This window comes from Nothoprocta perdicaria, unplaced genomic scaffold (genome assembly GCF_003342845.1).
Source record: "Nothoprocta perdicaria isolate Ctin4 unplaced genomic scaffold, notPer1 scaffold_101, whole genome shotgun sequence".
In the NCBI taxonomy this organism is placed as follows: Eukaryota; Metazoa; Chordata; class Aves; order Tinamiformes; family Tinamidae; genus Nothoprocta; species Nothoprocta perdicaria.
Genome location: NW_020454106.1, coordinates 2,621,874 through 2,639,042, shown reverse-complemented (window position 1 = coordinate 2,639,042; position 17,169 = coordinate 2,621,874). Strand labels below are relative to the sequence as shown.

The following is a 17,169-nucleotide window of genomic DNA, read 5'->3' as shown; positions in this document are numbered from 1 at the left end:
TCAGGCCATACTTAAGCTAAGCTCTAGGGTTCATGAAGCTCTGCAACTCAAGCCAGGTCTCAGCTCTCCGACCCCTCCTGCTGCCCTCTCCTTCCTCTAATTGGTTCACAAGAGACGTGGGATGGGTTTATGTGGCTTAATGATTAATGACAACAATGCAGCGGGATCTGTGCAGTAGCTTTTGGAAGCGTAGCATTTCTTCGCTGGTGACACCAGAGCGACCCAATGAAAACGTCACCCAAAAGCACAGAATTACAGCCCTCCAATTAATAGAACTGTGATGGGGCTCCACGAAATGCAGGAAAACCTCTCCCAGGGTGATGCCAGGCTAGAGGACCAGGGTGATGCCAGGCTAGAGGACCAGTCTTACCATCGTAGTGCGGCGAAAGGCTGGTTTTGATCTCCAGCATGTAGGACTCGTAGATAAACTTCGTTTTCAGAAGAACGTGTCTTTCGAGACCATTCATAATGTTGTCCATCTTCAGAAATTGATGGAAGAGTGTTAACCCATTTCACTTCAAAGCCTTGGGTGCAAATTGAAACTGAACAAACTGGGCARAGCATCAGGGCAGGTTGAAGACCCAGGTGCCTCCAGCCATTCTATGTGGGACGGGGATGGCACGTGGGGGCAGTTTTARGACCAGAGTCTCAGTGCAAATGAGATATGAGGAAGCACCTACACAACTCAAGCCATGGCCATGGGCTGTGCAAGTGATCCTGGCCGTTCCCCTTGGGCTTCTTCCACCCACTTGCAAACTCACCTCTTGCAGGAGGAAGTTGAGTCTTGAGTTCCCCAGCTTGCTGGTCTTGCCAAAGCTCTTAATTTTGTTTTTATATCTTTGCTGMAATCATTCATGACCAGCTGCAGGCTCTCATCCATGGGCTGCCATTTTCTATTTGAAATATCAGAACAATGATAGGTGCAAGGTGGGTTTTCTGCGCTCTCATCTTCACTTCGGCACATGTTTCTCACCCACTCGTGGAAGACATTGAACAGGCAAGAGAAGGGGGTCCAGGGTGAGAGMGCTGGGGTGCTGCTGCCAAAGGGTGCTCTAGGGCCCATCCTCAGGAGAGTCCAGGCTGAGAACTTAATCGATGCCTTTATTATTACTATTACGATTGCTGATATTACTATTATCTGTGCCAATCATAGAATCACAGAATGGTTGAGGTTGGAAGGGACCTTCAGAGGTCATCTAGTCCAACCCCCCTGCACACACAGGGTCACCTACAAAAGGTGGCACAGGGCTGYGTCCAAGCGAGTCTGGAAGATCTCCAGACAAGAAGACTCCACAGCCTCCCTGGGCAGCCTGTGCCAGGGCTCTGTCACCCTCACTGACAAGAWTTTTTTCTTAAGTTCCTGTGGATCTGTTGATGCTTCAATTTGTGGCTGTTTCCTCTAATTCTATCAATGGCCACCACCAACAAGAGGCTGGCCTCATCCTCCTCGCTCCCTCTCTTAAGGTATTTATATACACTGATTTGATCCCCTCTCAGCCTTCTCTTCTTCGGGCTGAAGAGACCCAGCCTTTCCTCATAGGGCAGGTATTGCAGGCCCCTAATCATCTCCAGCCCTGCGCTGGACTCTCTCCAGCAGCTCCASATCCCTCTTGTGCTGGGGAGYCCAGAACTGGACACAGGCTCCAGATGTGGCCTCACCAGGACTGTGTATAGGGGGACGATCCCYTCCCTCGACCTGCTGGAGACGCTCTTCTTGATGCACCCCAGGATCTCATTGGCCTTCTTGGCYATGAGGACACTGCTGCCTCATGGTCAACTTGTTGTCCACCATGAGGCCCAGGTCCTTCTCTGCAGAGCTGCTCTCCAGAAGGTCGGTCCCCAGCCTGTGTCAGGCCCAGCCAAGATGGGGCCATGAAAGGCAGGTCCTTCCTCCCCACCCAAGCTCCTTCTATGGGCAGCTGRCTTGCCTAGTGGATGGGGGAAAGGCTGTAGACCTGCTCTACGGGGACTGCAGTGAGGCCCTTGACACCGTCTCCCACCGCCTTCTCCTGGAGAAGCTGTCAGCTCATGGCTTAGACTGGGGGCCTCTTTGCTGGATGAGGAGCTGTCTGGAAGGGCAGGCCRAGAACCTGGTGGTGAATGGAGTTGAATCCACCTGGTGACCGCTCACGAGCGGTGTTGCCCAAGGGTCAGTGTTGGGGCCCGTCCTCTTTAATATCTTTATGGGTGATCTGGGTGAGGGGATCGAGTGCCCCTTCAGCAAACTTGCAGAGGACGCCAAGCTGGGAAGATGAGCTGATCTGCTTGAGGGGAGGAAGGCTCCTGAGAGGGATCTGGACAGGCTGGATCAATGGCTGGAGGCCACTTGCAGGGGGTCCAACAAGGCCAAGGGCCCGGTCCTGCACTTCGGTCACAACAGCCCCATGCAGCACTACAGCTCTGGGGCAGAGTGGCTGGAGAGCGGCACAGCAGAGAAGGCTCTGGGGGTGCTGGTCAACAGCCGGCCAAACAGCAGCCAGCAGCGTGCCCAGGGGGCCAGGAGGGCCAGTGCCTCGTGGCCGGTATCAGGAAGAGTGTGGCCAGCAGGAGCGGGGAAGGCATCGACCCCCCGTGCTCGGCCCTGGGGAGGCCGCACCTCCAAACCCGAGCCCCTCACCACAAGAAGGACGTGGAGGTGCTGGAGCGTGTCCAAAGGAGGGCCACGAGGCTGGTGCAGGGGCTGCACCACCTGCACCACCCTCAAGGGAAAGATCTTTTTCGTTTCTTGTGTCTAGGTAGCATTTCAAGTTGGAGCTTTTCCCCAGCGCTTGCAGGCTTCCTCTGCATGCCTTCGAGGAGAGGATGGCTCTGACCTCTCTGTAGCCCATTTAAGTGCAGAAGAAGACTTATTTGGGCTCATCACCCATGGCCACTTCTTGCGGGCCATCTCCCAAGCCCTGGGATAAGAGAGTGCCCTGAGGACCCMTCTTCTTGCATTGTTACTCTCCATCGCTTCTTTTCACAGAGGTAAAGCTCTTGGGGGCCAGGTCTACGCAAGCATGATTTCCACAAGAACAAGTGCAATAGTAGCAAGTTTATTCTGAACTCTTTCTTTCCTTCCTTCCTTCCTTCTCCCCCTTCCTTCCTTCCTTCCTTCTCCCCCTTTCCTTCCTTCCTTCTCCCCCTTTCCTTCCTTCCTTCCTTCCTTCTCCCCCTTTCCTTCCTTCCTTCCTTCTCCCCCTTTCCTTCCTTCCTTCCTTCTCCCCCTTTCCTTCCTTCCTCCCTCCCTCCCTCCCTCCCTCCCTCCCTCCCTCTATCATTACATTCTAAGGTATAAAAGAGATATAAGGCTGTCAGGGAAACTCAGCACAGAGACACAGCAGCAGCAAGCAGGGGAGCCCCAAGTGCCCATCCGAGACATGGAGGCCCTGACCCATCTCCTCCCTCTGGGTCTCCCGGTGGGTTGTAAGGGAAGAGCATTTGGGGATTGCACAAGCCTCACCATGGGATGCTCCGGGGAAGAAGCAACGGTGAGGAAAGGGAGAGAGCAARGTACAAGTTGGGAGAGGAACATGCATGGGAATAGGAGAGGACGCTCTTAGGCAGCAGGAGAGGACACTTTTTGGAGGCATTTGAAGTCTACTGCAGCTCTGCATATATGGTACAGATGGAGAGGAATTCCTCATGTAAATCTGCAAAAAAAAAGAAGAGCACCTTCAAGAGAACAGGCCAGGCACCACATGGGTCTGTTAGATATCTCACCACCTTGCCCATGCCATAGAGATAGGGCACAGACCTCCCATCTGCTGTTGGRGAACAAGCTTGGCTATCTTCAGTGGTAAGCCGAGATGTGCAGGTGTTATTTGCCCTGAAGCAAGCACGTTGCCAACCCATAGACTGGGCAGCTTGAGTTATCCTTGGCGCTTACAGACACGGCTGGTGCCATCCTGTCCCCACCCTCCCTCTGGACCATGTCTACATGGACTGTTTGTTGTTGCTTGTTGGGCTGTGCATGAAGGAGAGGGCATTTTGCAGAGCTGGTTGATGGCTTCGCAATGGGAAGAGCTAAATATTTCACTTGGTGGGCAGCTGTTGCAGATCAACCATGTTAATAAACGCAACAATCACGCTTCAGATCCATCCCAAGTCCTTTCCCTGGCCTTGTGCATGAAATACAGCCCAGGTGCAATCAAAATATCCCTCAGACTCTTTCCCAAGCAGCATTTTCCAAGGTCTTTGGCCATAAGCCTTACCATGAGGCAGTCCTTTGATGCTGTCCTCTAACCCAAAGCACTATCTTATACTTTAAAGAAAGCCCTGCAGAAAAGGAAGATATATCTTACCTTCAGTTCCTCGAACTCGCTTTTCATTTCCTCCGTCGCTTTCTCAAACATTCCCTTTTCCACCTCACTCTTTAGAGGCTGGCTGATGTTCTGAAGATGTTCTGCATCTTCTGGTAGGCTTGTGGTCCTCGTATCTTGGCAGCCTCTGTGGTCGAGGAGGAAGAGTCATAATGATATCCAGGTCCAGGCCCAGGATGGGTGTGGGGAAGGAGAGTGGGGAAAGCCACATTCTTCTGCACAAAGAGACAAAACCGGCACCARACAAGCCATTAGGACAGACTGGAGGTCATCCATCTCCAGGACATTTACCTTCAGCCATCTCTCGCTGAAAAGAGCAGCAGTCTCTTTTCAGAGCCCATTAATTGATGGACACCAGCCGGGTGTGTTTCTAAAGCAAACATGAGTGATTTCTGGATGCTGCTTTTTCTTTTTTTCTTTTCTAATTTTTTTTTTTTTTGCTTTCTGAGTATGCCACCTACTGATGTAAAAAAGAAAGAAAAGAAAGCAGCAACAAATCCATAAGTTTTTTTGCTGCAGCATCCTTGCTTTAGCACCCTGTCAAAGATACCTGAATAAGAATTAATTCATGCTAGAAAAATAAATCCTTAATTTTCAAGAATAAGCAAATTAGAAAAGCAGGCAGCTATTTTTCCTTTATTTGGGCATGATCCACTTGGGACCTCGGAAACCTCCCTGAATGAATGGCTAAGAAAAGATCTTCTCAGTCTTTGTCCCTAGACTTTCCATAAGCAAAGCGTTGTTGGAGTTTGAGTAATTTGAGTTGGAGTTTGAGTAATTGTCACCTTAAAAAACAGGGTTTTTATTTTTGAAGAAAAAAAGCAAAGCAAAGAGAAGTGATTTCTGCTTCTTACCTTGGGGTCTGTGCAGGTTCCTGGCAGTGAAGCAGAAGCCAGCAGAGCACCGTCAGAGCAGGCAGCTCCTCCCTCTGCGGAGCACTGCGCAGGCTCCTCGGCCGCTCCTCACCCTCTTCCTTCTCCAGCCTCCCTGCTACCCCAAGCACCAAGCCCTACCTTCCACTAAAGGTTGTTCTTGGCTTGCTCTTCGCTCAGGTCTTGCCTGGCGAAGCGCTTTCCCAAGACCTCTTTTCTCTATGCACCCAGGTGTCCTCCTCCTTGCTGATGCTATCTCACCACATCAGAATAAACACCAAATTTGACAGAAATCCCCCTCAACCTCATGGCATGGCTTGGACCCTGGCGTTTTGACTTGACTTTGGAGCTAGGTGTTGAGCTGGGTCTCTCCTATGGGCTTCCAGGAGCACCCATGAGTAGCAATCATAGGATCATTGAATCATTATGGTTGGAAAAGACCTTCAAGATCATTGAGTCCAATTGTAAACCCTTCAAGACCATTATCTGTTAAACTATGCCCTAAGTGCCTCATCTGCACGTCTTGAATGCTGCAGCTGYCCTGCGCTGCAAGTGGAGTCAGAACAAGCATGAAATAACTCTGACCAAATGGTGAAGGTTCAAGGCAATTCCAACCCTATCCCAGGCATGCTGTGACAGGAACGAGGGGACTACAGAATCCCAGGRTGGCTGAGGCTGGAAGGGACCCCCAGGGCTCCCCCAGCGCAGCCCCTGCTCCAGCAGGGACACCCAGAGCACGGGGCACCCGGGCGCATCCCGGCGCGCTGGCAGATCTGCAGAGCAGGAGCCTCCGCAGCCTCCCTGGGCAGCCTGGGCCAGGGCTCGGGCACCCTCCCACCAAACAAGTTCTTCCTCACGGCCACATGGAGCTGCCTGCGCTGCAMCCTGCACCCACTGCCCCTTGGCCTGYCMCYGGCCACCACCCACMRGAGCTTGCACCTTCCTCCCTCCATCCTCCCCTCGGCTCCTKGGACACGCTCACCAGCTCCCCTCTCACCCTCCTCTTCTCCAGGCTCTTCCTCTCATAGGTTCACTTACCAGCTGCAATAGGAATCATCTTCCACGCGCTCCAGGAACCTCCTGSACTGTTTCCTCTCTGCCTTATTGTATTTCCAACTAACATCTGGCAGGTTGAAGCCCCCMATGAGGACAAGGGCTGCTGATGGTGAGACTAAGTGCAGGGCCAGCAAGCCCAGCTCCTCCCAGGATGGGAGGAAATTAACTCCTTTGAGCTCCTGGCTCACAACCTGCCTTGCAAGGGCTCCAGGGCCACCCACTGCAGGACATCTCCTGGACTGCAAAGCCCATCCCTGCTGAGCCTCCTCCCTCAAATCCTCCCTCCAGATCCCTCCCTGCTCCTCTGCAAGGTGAGTCCAGCCCAGCCTCCAGCCTCTGGGGAACCAGGGGGCACCAGGGCTGTGCAATGGGACCAGCCTCCATCCCTATCCGTGACTCCATCCCAGGGGCTGTGCTGGGATATTGGGCGCTCTTCTCCGGTGCTCCCTCTAACACACGCATTCAKCTCAGCTTTGCTCAGGGAAAAGATCTTTATTGAGGCTTCAGCTTGGACAGGAGCATGTGGGGTGGTGTGGGGCTCAAAGGGCCACAACGGGGACATATCCAAGCCTTGGAGGACCATGAGCTTTGCGCTGTCCCAAGAAGCAGGGCTGAGGGGGCTGCTCTTTCCTCCAGCTGCTCCTGGGCCCATTCCCACCCTGTCAGTAGAACACCTTCTCCAGGTAGGCGTTCAGGAACATGCCCGTGGGATCCAGCTTCTCCCGCACGGTGCAGAACTTGGGGAAGGCCGGATACATGGTCTCAAAGTCCTTCCGGGTGCACGTGTGGGCCTATGGGGGAGAAACCCGGCAAGGGCTGCCCGTGGCTCTGATGGCAAAGGGATGACACCTCCCATGCCACCAGCCACCTCCTCGAGATCCTTCCTTGGACCCTCTGCAGCCCCTCTAGGTGAGGAACCTGGAGAGGGACAAGGAAGGGACCTCCCTGGTACCTTTGCCCAGTGTGGTCTCCCTCCGTGCTTCTTCATGATGCCCTCATAGGTGAGCCAATAGTTGAGTCGGGGGACGTTCTTCCCGTAGGGCCTAGGAGAGCAGGAGCTGGAGCCCTTTGCACCCCCAGGAGACTTCTCGCTGAATAATCCCTCCTTGGGGGAGCAAGGGTGGACATTGGGAACCTGTCCCAGGTGTCTCCATCAAGGGCTCTCCCTTGGGATCCCAGGGTGCGACACCAAGGGSAGGAGAGTGGTGGGCTCATCAAGGGCAGGAGAGTGGTGGGCTCACCTGTACATGATGATGTTCACATAGCAGCTGTCCCGGTGGAAGCAGGGGCTGAGCCAGATCTCGTCGCCCCGCGCAAAGCGCACCTCCACGGGGTAGTGAGCCACCATCTTGGGGTTGTTCTCCAGGGCGGCCTTCAGCTCCAGCAGGGCCTCCTTGGTCTTCTCGCTGCCCAGAAACAGCCCTGGTTAACATCTGAACGGCCATGGACAGCTCTGGAGGGGCTGGAGCCCTCCTTGCCCTCCATTCCAAACCCTTTTCCAGTGGAACTGGTAGCTCCCAGCACCTCCCTCCCATCTCTTGGGAATGGCAGGGCCCCAAAAGCTGCCATGGGGTTTGGATGTGTTAACCCAGGAGCACACAACCCCTGTGCTGGGTTGCAGATGCTTCGGATGGTGGCCTTGCTGATGATCCTGAGGTGGGAGATGAACATGGTGGGGTAGCAGGGGATGGACACGGAGGGAGCGCAGGGGATGGACACAGGGGATGGACACGGAGGGAGCGCAGGGGATGGACACAGGGGATGGACACGGAGGGAGCGCAGGGGACGGGATTTACATGGGAATGGCCCAGTCCTGAACGTGCTGCTTGAAGCGACACTCATAGTTGAAGATCTTGTAGCTGACGTTGATGTTCTCCACGCGGGAGCGGAAGAGGAGCCAGAAGAAGAAGCGGTTGATCCAGCACACCAGGCTGGGCACGAAGGTGCTGCGGGCRAGAGGGCGGGAGGTGAGGCCGGAGCCCAGCGCTCCGGGGCTGCCATGGGCAGTGCAACGTCCCGGCCACCACGGCGGCACAGGAGATGCCCATCGGGGCGGCCCCTTTCCGGAGCTCTGCGCCTTGGCACGCTGGGCAGCAGCTCCGTCTCCTGGAGCTCCATCCTGCGAGCTGCGGTGCTGCCGCTCCGTGCGCAGGAGAGGGCACTGCGATCCCACGCATGGTCCCCGTGCCGCCTTCTGCAGGAGGAGCTCGCTGGAGGGCACCAGCGGAGCCCTCCACCCCACCACTGACCCGTCCCCTGCCCTGTGCCCCTGTCCCCTCTTTAGGGCACTGGAGGGAGGAAGCAGCACGGGGAGCTACAGGGCGCAGAGAAGGGAGCCGGGGAGCCCAGGGAACCCTGCCCAGATCCTACCTGATCCAGAGCAGAAACTCCAGCAAATAGTAGCCCACGGCATAATCCCAGAACCAGCTGGCAGAGGAAGAGGGGGGCTGCGAAGGCAAGCAGAGGAAGGGGACGGTCACAGGGGAGCACCAGGAGCAGCTCCAGCGGGAGCAGGGGGTGGAGAAGGGCACCCCATGGTTCACCCCATGGTGAGATGGGGCCACGTCCAGCCCCAGGAAGGCTCAGGCCTTGCCGTGCTGGGCTAGCTTTGCAACGGGGATGCCCAGAGGCAGGTCTGGCCACCAGCAGCACCACATCTCCCCCCGGGATCTCCCACCACGGATCCACTCCAAGCTCAGCCCCGGGATGCTCCAGCCCAGCCCCAAGGGCTGTTTGCGGGACCAGGCAGCCCCTCGCCCTGCCTGGTGCCCCCAAAGCGCCGGCTCTGCCGTGGTGCCCGGCCACCTGCCTTGCTGGTGGGGTCCTGGTAGATGACGCTGACGTTCTCGCTGTGCGGGAACCAGAGGAAGCGGAAATATTCRGATCGCTTGAGGTGGTCGCCAAGATGATCGAGCACCTGAAAGCCCAGGAAAACAGAGCGGGTTGACGCATGGCCCCTTGGAGAGGCCAAGGAGGCACCTGGAGCAGGGCTGAGAAACCATCTGCAACTCCGACATCCTGGGATTGGGGGAGAACCGACGCATCCCATCCAYGCTGGGAAAGGGATAATGGAGACCCATGGACCAGCTGGTGGGACAGGGGCAACAGGACACGCTTGTGGTCTCCTCTGCTCCACGTATCCCCCTCCAGGAGGGAGCGGGGCTGGTGCTGGGTAGGAAGCTCCGAGAGCTTTTCCCTGCKCAGCTCCCATTTCCTTCCCGCACTGCCCAAAGCACCGGCGGCCCCGAGCTGCCCCGGGCTTCTTGGGAGGAATGCAAAAAAGTGCCAAATTATTCAAAGCGACACAGAAAAGAGCTCGGAGACGGGCGGCTCCTGCAAGGGGAAAGCAGAGGTGGAAGCGATTAGTGTAAGAGCGGTAATAGGAGCAGCCCCCAAAGAGCCACGAAGCCACCCCAAAACCTGCCTGCCAACAGCCTGGTCTGGGGAGAAAAAGTTGTTTTTAAGGCATCTCTGCAATAAACACCCAAGAACTGAGCAGGAGGAAGAGGGCAACACATAAGCATGAGTTTCTTGACACTTGGGCTTAGGAACAAAGGCACCAAGCGGCTAAAACGGTGGGGGACCATCCGTACGGGCAGCAGCCCCGCGCGCCCTGCTCCGGGCGATCCCTGGAGCCGTCACCTTCCAGCCGGGCGCTCCAGCTCGCCCAGCCTCCCGGGCAGACGCACTGCCGCGGAGCAGGAGAAGCCCCCGGGCTCGTCGCGGGTATAGAAACGGCCTCCAGCACCCAAAGGCCCCGAGGTGCAAACGTGGGGATTGCACCGGTGGCTGCGCGCGCGCTCCTCGCGTCCTCCGAAAGCTGCTCGGTCCCGGSTCTCCTTGCAGCAGCTGGCACAGCAGAGGCTTTTCTCCCGCTCCCGACGGTCACGAGGCCGGGGAGGAAGGCAGGCAGATCTTACATAACCCCCCGTCCGCGCCCGGCTCCTCACGCATTTATTATTTGCAACGTCTTAGATAACGCGGGCTTAAATATTTCAAGGGAGCTGCTCCTTGCCGTTATTCTGTTCCGCCTCGCTGGGCCACTGCACATGAAAGCCGGAGATCGGGAAGGGGGCGAGGAGAGGCAGGCACCAGGAATTGATAATGGCATGAATATTCATGGAGCGCATTCCCATTGCGTGCTGCTAACGCTCCCGAGGGGTGGCACGTCCCTYGTGGGCACAGAGGAAGCAAGCAGGGAAACGATCCGGCCACGGAGAGATGCTGGAGGAGGTGGTGAAGATGCACCCGGGTTGGGATGAGTTGGGTGGCTGGGCCCATGGCCTTGGGGGCGTCAGCATCATGGGCATTGCTCTTCTCATTGGTGGCCAGTGACAGGACAAGGGGTAATGRGTACAAGCTGAAACACAGGAGGTTCCATCTCCAKGTGAGGAGGAACTTCTTCACTGTGAGGGTGCCACAGCYCTGGCACAGGCTGCCCAGGGAGGTTRTGGAGTCTCCTTCTCTGGAGGTCTCCAAAACCCACCTGGATGCCGCCCTGTGCCMCATGCTCTGGGTGTCCCTGCCGGAGCAGGAAGGTTGGACTAGATGATCTCTAGAGGTCCCTTCCAACCTCAACCATTCTGTGATTCTGTGATGAGGACGTGGCCGGTGGGACCCCAGTGCACATGGGAAAGTCCACGTGCAAGGAGAAAACCCTCACCTGAGCAGAAGACCTCTCATGAGCCGACCTCTGCAACTCACTTCAAGCTGGGAGAGAAATGTTCTGCTGGGTTTGCTGCATCCGCCCTTCCCACCACCATGGGAAAAATAAGACCTTGTGGTGCAACAGGCCTGGTAGAGCTCAAAGGTGCCAACAGGCGGGGAGAGACACATTAACAGGACCAGGCATCGTGCCCAGACCTTCGTCCGTCTTCTAGGGCAGCCCAGCTGTCCACAGAGATCCCTGGGTTGGTTTGGATCTCTTTGGAGATCACAACAATATTGCAAAAGCAAGCATTGAGTTCACATATCTGCATGGTGTTTATGGCATCCCAAAGCTTCACCRAATAATTCATCCTTAATAATAATAATAATGACAGCGTTTCTCGGAGTTTTGCTACAGTTGGAGCACTGACCAACCCTGAGATATCAGATGCCACCACAAGAGATGTTGGAGCTCTCAGGAAGACGTTTCAAGATGGTTGAAACGTGGTTGGCAGCAGATCTGGACACCAGAACAGTCTGTCTGTCATTGCCACCAATTTCTTCCTCCTGCTGGACTCCATACCTCAGTTTCCCCATCCGGAAACCTAGCTCCAGGCTCCTGGATGTGTGCACAGCCAGTTGGCCATGACCTAGTTTTAGGCAGAGGATCCAAGGGATGCAATGAAAGGTCCTGATCTATGAAAGACACGGTCAGAAACCGTCCTCGGGAAGCCACATCCCTTGGAGATGCCCCAGATCCAGCTGGTCACTAACACCCTGCATTAAGCAGCCTCACTCACCGAGTGGGACCAAGTCATCCTCAAGAGCACAGGATGCTCCAGGAGAGATGAGGCTGTCCATGACAGGGAGATGGAGAAGGGGACCCAGGCACTGTGGCCTTGTGGCTCTCAGAAAAGACCAATCAAATCAAGAAAACCACTTTGTCTGCGTGTTTCCTTGCAGATCTCCCTCCCTGCCCCATCCCAGGGCCACGGAGGAGGTGTTTCACACACAGGGTCACCTAGAGCACATGGCACAGGGCTGCATCCAGGCGGGTTTTAGAGGTCTCCAGAGAAGGACACTCCACAACCTCTCTGGGCAGCCTGTGATGCCCAGACGATGCCTCTGTGATGCCTCTGGGCATCGTCCTTTGAGGTTCCAGCGGCACCACACAGGCTGTGCTCCCAAATCCCTAACTCCTCKGGAGCACTCGCACGTCACAGCTGCACCTCCTGCTGCTGCTCCCATCCCGCCACGTGCCCACGGCGCAAGGAGGTGGCCCCAGCAAACACTTCTCCTCACCAGCCACTTGCCCTGCACGGCTGCCATCCCAGTGGATGCTCTTCCAACATGGAGGAGGCCAGAAGGTCCTTTCCCAAGAAACAAAGTCCTCTGCTTTGCCACCCTGGAGAATTTCCCAGCTGAAAGACACTGGGGGTGATCCCAGCTGGAAGACCCTATGATGATGCATAACCTACCCATTTTGGGGGCATTTCCTACCAAAGCATGACCCCTTTCACCYCGCAGAGAACTCTGCTCCCCCCCAGGAGGCTCCCAAAGCGTGTCCCACAGCCRTACCTCGGTGAGGGTGGAGGGGAAGGTCACCTCGTGCAGGTGGAACAAGGGGACACAYTGGAAGGTGACGGTGATGACGACGCCCAGGCAGCCCAGGTGTAGGCGGACAGCCTGGAAGAGGTCTGCGTTGAGCGACTCGGAGCACTCCAGCATCTCGCCCGAAGCCGTCAGCAGCGTCAGTGCCACCACCTGCCGTGGGGAGAGGACGGTGTCAATCCCATGAGCTCATCCCACCTGGGAACGGCCTCCTCTTCCCCATTCACACAGAGAAAGACAGATGGGAACAGACAACAGGAGTACAGAGCGTGAAGTAGGGCAGTGTATGCTCCTTAGGAGTCACTCCTGCATGCTCCTTAGGAGTCACTCCGGATTTATGTCCTAGGTACCTCCTAAGCCATCTCCAGGGCTTTGTATGCAGCAAAGCATGACTGGTCAAGAGCAACTGGCAGCCTCAAAGTGTTCAGAGGGAAATGCGACTGGTTGGAAAACCCCAGGAACATCTCAATGTCTTTGCAAGACACCAGCAGACCCAGGTTACTCCGAGCCTTTGCTCCCTATGGAAGTTCATCCAGCCATCAACGTGGCACCAGGCTGATCCTCCATCCATAAAGCCCTGGTGATGCCACATGGGCCCTCCATCCCTCAGCTTTGGGACATCCACCTTGGATGCCAAGGCACAGACCCTCATTCCCGGACCCGAGCGGGAAGCACCCGCCTTACCTGGGTGGGCAGGATGCCGTGTCGGATGCCCGTGTTGTGCGTCCCGGTGCCGATGACGCCGGCCGCTGCCACCTCGGAAACGGCACCTAAACTGCRGGCGGATGAGCGAGCCGGGTGAGCATCCCAACTCCAGCATCCCAACTCCAACATCATCATTCCAGCCCCACGGGTTCGAGGAGGTCAGGTYGCGATGGGGACCCATCAGCTCATTGCTCTGCCCGGGGATCGGAGATGTCCCGAAGCGAGGACACGGAGCTAAGACGCTCCCACGCGCCCGCTCCGGMGGCTAATTACCCTTGGCCATTAAAGAGCTCATTTCTAGCCTGATTTCATCCGCCTGCTCTTGCTGCCAGATTAAAGAGGCGCTGGCATCGAGGAGGGCAGCGCTAATCTCTTTGGAGATGCTGAGAGCAGAGCTTTCCTTTGTGACAAAGGAAAGGCACCGGGGTCGCTAGGAGGACAAAGGCTCCCTCATYCCCAAGGCAGAAGCATCCCAAAGACCAAGTTCCCAATGAAAAGCCTCTATTTCGCAGCAAAATCTCCCCGAATGGCGCTGTGTTGGCAAGTCCCAGCAGATAACGTGAGTCAGTGATGAACAACAGGGAGGAGAATACCAAGGCAGGGCCCCAAGCGCGCATCTCACTCACTTGGCCAGGGCCAGCCCGTGCTTGCTCAGCTCAACGTTCAGATCCGAGAGGAAGATCCCACCTTCCACGGTCACTTGCTGCTTCTCCTTGTCCACCTGCGAGGAGGGATGCAGGTGAGAGGTGAAGTTGGCAGACCTCAGTAGAGCATCTTCTCAGCAGATAAGGTCTATCCAGGAGAGCTGGGTACCAGGGTCTGTTGCTCCATCAGGAGCTACCACCCTTCTCTCCAACCTTAACCCAGTCCTCACTATCCGTGGTCCCCTTGATGATGCGCATCATCATGCAATGCAATGTTTTCCTGAGTGCAACCAGCAAGAGCTTTCTCCTACTCCTATGTTCAAGCGTGGCAAACTGGAGTGATTCTCCTCCCTCCTGTGGGGACACTCTTTCCACCTTATATGGTGGGAAATCACAGCCCGCCAGCATCCATATGAAATGCTCCACGAGGCCCCTGTGCCCAAGGCTCTTTTGCATGTCTGCACCAAGCAAACCCTGTTGCATTGCCCAGAGTATCCTGAGCAAGGTTGTCCTGCTGGATTTTCTCCTTTCCACCCAGCAGATCATGCTTCCACGAGGCCAGCTCATAGGGGCTAAGCACTTCCATCCCCATGAGCAAAAGCTGAGCACAGTGGGATGCTCAGTGACGCAAAACCAGGACCCTCCAGGTAGGCATCATCTCATCCCAGGTCATGGAACCTCCATCCCTTCTTACCCCACCACAGCTATGATGACGGCAGTGCAATGACTCCCAGTCCTTGCTGACTACAGACAAAGGTGCCACCAAGTCTCACCTTGAGGATCCTGTTCATCTTCCCCATCTGGATCATGAAGTCATCAGTGCACGCGATATCCGAYGGGGAGTGGGCACCGCCCACCACCTTCACCCTCTTGTTCCTCTGCCTGGCCATGTCCAGGATCTGCAGAGACAACACAGGGTCCCATGGCCCTCTCAAAGCCAGAGGAGCTTCCAGAGGGACTGAGACATTGGGATCTTGGGTTCCTTTTGCACATGCTTAACCCTCTGAGGCTGAGGCATCCCCAGGGCTGAGAGAAGCGACACAGCATTTGCATGAAGCTTCCCAGGGACCAGGAGAATTTCCCTGGAGATGCCCAGATTTCTGGGATGTTGATTTTCTGCGTCTTTTGGATGTTTGACACTTTCTGCTGGAGCATGCATTGGGAAGCAGATTGGTAGGATAGACTAAATCCCAGGACTGAGTGGATGGTGCAATCATGAGTGAATGTGATGCAGCATCACAGCCCATCCTGGCCTCTCCTTTTTACTAATTTCCAGGTTCTCTTTGCTTCCCRAAACCACCTTCCTTACCTCCCGGATCTCCTCCACCGACGTAGGCTGGAAGTACAGCTCCGGAGAGGATCCATAGGTCTTGGCCCAGTTCTGGAACTTGACTCCTCCTTGACCGTGAACCTAGATGAAGAACAAGAGCCGGAGCAGAGGAGCATGAGCCCTGGATTTGGGCACAGCCTGTCAACCCCACGATCCTTGGAGACCATGGAGATCTCCGTGATCTCTGGGAGAGCCAACTTTCCAAAGGGATTTGGTGTTTATGGATACGGAGGGTTCAACCGAGGTGTCCCCGGGTGGTCTCACCATGAGGGTCCGACTCCCGCCCTGGAACCCAGGACGATGTGAGGAGCCGGCCCCATCCCTGACCCTCCTCCAGGGCCATCAAGGAGCAATTAGCGGCTCGTCCCGCCGAGCGCTTTCGGAGCCCCCCGGGGCAGGGGGGAGGTCGCAGCTGCCTCGCCGCCCCCCGCGCTCCTCCGCGCCCCGGGCACGGTTAAACCCGAGCCTTTCACCCCGCCGCAAAGGCGGCGAAACCGGTTTATCCCCCGCCGACAGCACCGCGGGGGAGGGGCAAGGACAAAGGCAAGGAAAAACTGAGGAGAGAAGCGGCTTTTCCCTAGGACCGAAAGTCCTCCTYGTTAGAAACCGCTGCCACTCACAAGCCCCACCTTAAATACAAATATATATACGATAAAAAGGAATATTTTGGCTTTCCTGATCTTTTCCCCRTCTGTTTTTCCTAAATCTCAGCAGAGCGTTGCTTGCAATTGAGTAAAAGGTGCAGGGAGGGTGCGGGAGAACCCCGCGATGGTGCTTCCCACCCCGCAATTCCCACCCCGCGATTCCCTACTCCGGCTCCTCACCATCCCGCCGGTGCCGGGCCGGGCCTTGGGATGCGACGGGGTCGGGATGCGGCRACGCTCCGAGGGCTGCTCCGGGTCCCCGGTCCAAGAGCCGCCCGAGGGGTAATGAGTAACAGCCCTCGCAGCAGGGGAGAGGGGCTGCGCCCTTYGCTCCCGCCTGGAAAACCGGGATCTGGACCCGGCTTGGGTGCTGTTTCCCGTGGGAAAGCTGCAGACGCTGCAAGGCCGTGTCCTGCGTGGAGCTGGTGGCCTAGAAAGGGGTGACACCTCAGRGGGGGACACTGGGCACCCCTGGGGTTTGGGTACCGCAGGATGCAGGGATGCGCTGGCACCCGAGCATTGAGGATCCRCGGGACATCTGGACATGTCCCCGGCCCCGCTGCATCCCGTCACCCCCTGCAAAGCGGGAGCTGAGGGCTCCTTGCCCCGTTTCACCGTAATTAACACCAAATTTACCAAATCTCACCAAAACACCAAATCTGCCGCCCGTATCCCGGAGCTCCCGGCCAGGCGAAGGGGCTCCACGGGCTCTCCGCATCCCTGCCCAAGGACGGGCAGGGAGGGACAGAGCTCTGCAGGGCTGCGCCTGGGCGATAAGAACCCCCCCTTTCCCAATCCCTCCTAACGAGACGATGATAACGACGCTGCTGAGCCGGCTAATGCAGCAAAGTGACCCCCCGGGAGCTCCGGGCGGCACGGATGGGGATGCCGCATCCCCAGAGGTGCCACCTCGCCCTCCGAGGACTCCTGAGCACGTTGCAATGGGAATGCAGCCAYGGATGGGCCATGCAGAGCACCGGGAATATCGTTTCCTCGTTGCAGGAAGCGCCCAGCCCGTGCAAAGTCATCCCGAGACTTTGCCTTTGCTTCCAAAACTCCTCGGCCTGGCCCCATCCAAGAGCCCATCTCCAACCTATCCCTTTTCCYGGGTGCATTGCAGCAAATTAACGAGTATTAACCCGAGCTGGCATCAAGCCCCGCAAGGTGCCAACGSGGGCAGTTTATCAGGTCCAGCCACTTCCACGTCTCTCCTCACAAGAGCCCTGGGGCGGCACGTTGCATAAACAGGCCCAAAGGTCACCAAAAATGGCTAAAAAAAGCCCCACTCTCTCGTGACAGCTTTTGCACCCACTCCAGGGGCAAAGAGCATCCCAGATTACTCATTAATGAGCACAAAGG

The 17,169-nt window shown here is 56.4% G+C and overlaps 1 protein-coding gene across 1 annotated transcript; it reads right to left on the bottom strand.

Annotated features, from left to right (window-relative positions):
- Positions 1 to 6,709: 6,709 nt before the first annotated feature.
- Positions 6,710 to 16,027, bottom strand: LOC112948905 (L-gulonolactone oxidase-like). The gene is made up of 12 exons (XM_026041249.1): positions 15,991 to 16,027; positions 15,146 to 15,247; positions 14,610 to 14,735; positions 13,819 to 13,913; positions 13,172 to 13,262; positions 12,455 to 12,640; positions 9,039 to 9,146; positions 8,600 to 8,676; positions 8,026 to 8,175; positions 7,471 to 7,635; positions 7,182 to 7,272; positions 6,710 to 7,020 (listed from the first exon to the last, which is right to left on the bottom strand). The coding sequence occupies exons 1-12, from the start codon at positions 15,991 to 15,993 to the stop codon at positions 6,892 to 6,894; spliced, it is 1,323 nt and encodes a 440-aa protein (XP_025897034.1). The 5' UTR covers positions 15,994 to 16,027; the 3' UTR covers positions 6,710 to 6,891.
- Between the last annotated feature and the right edge of the window lie 1,142 nt (positions 16,028 to 17,169).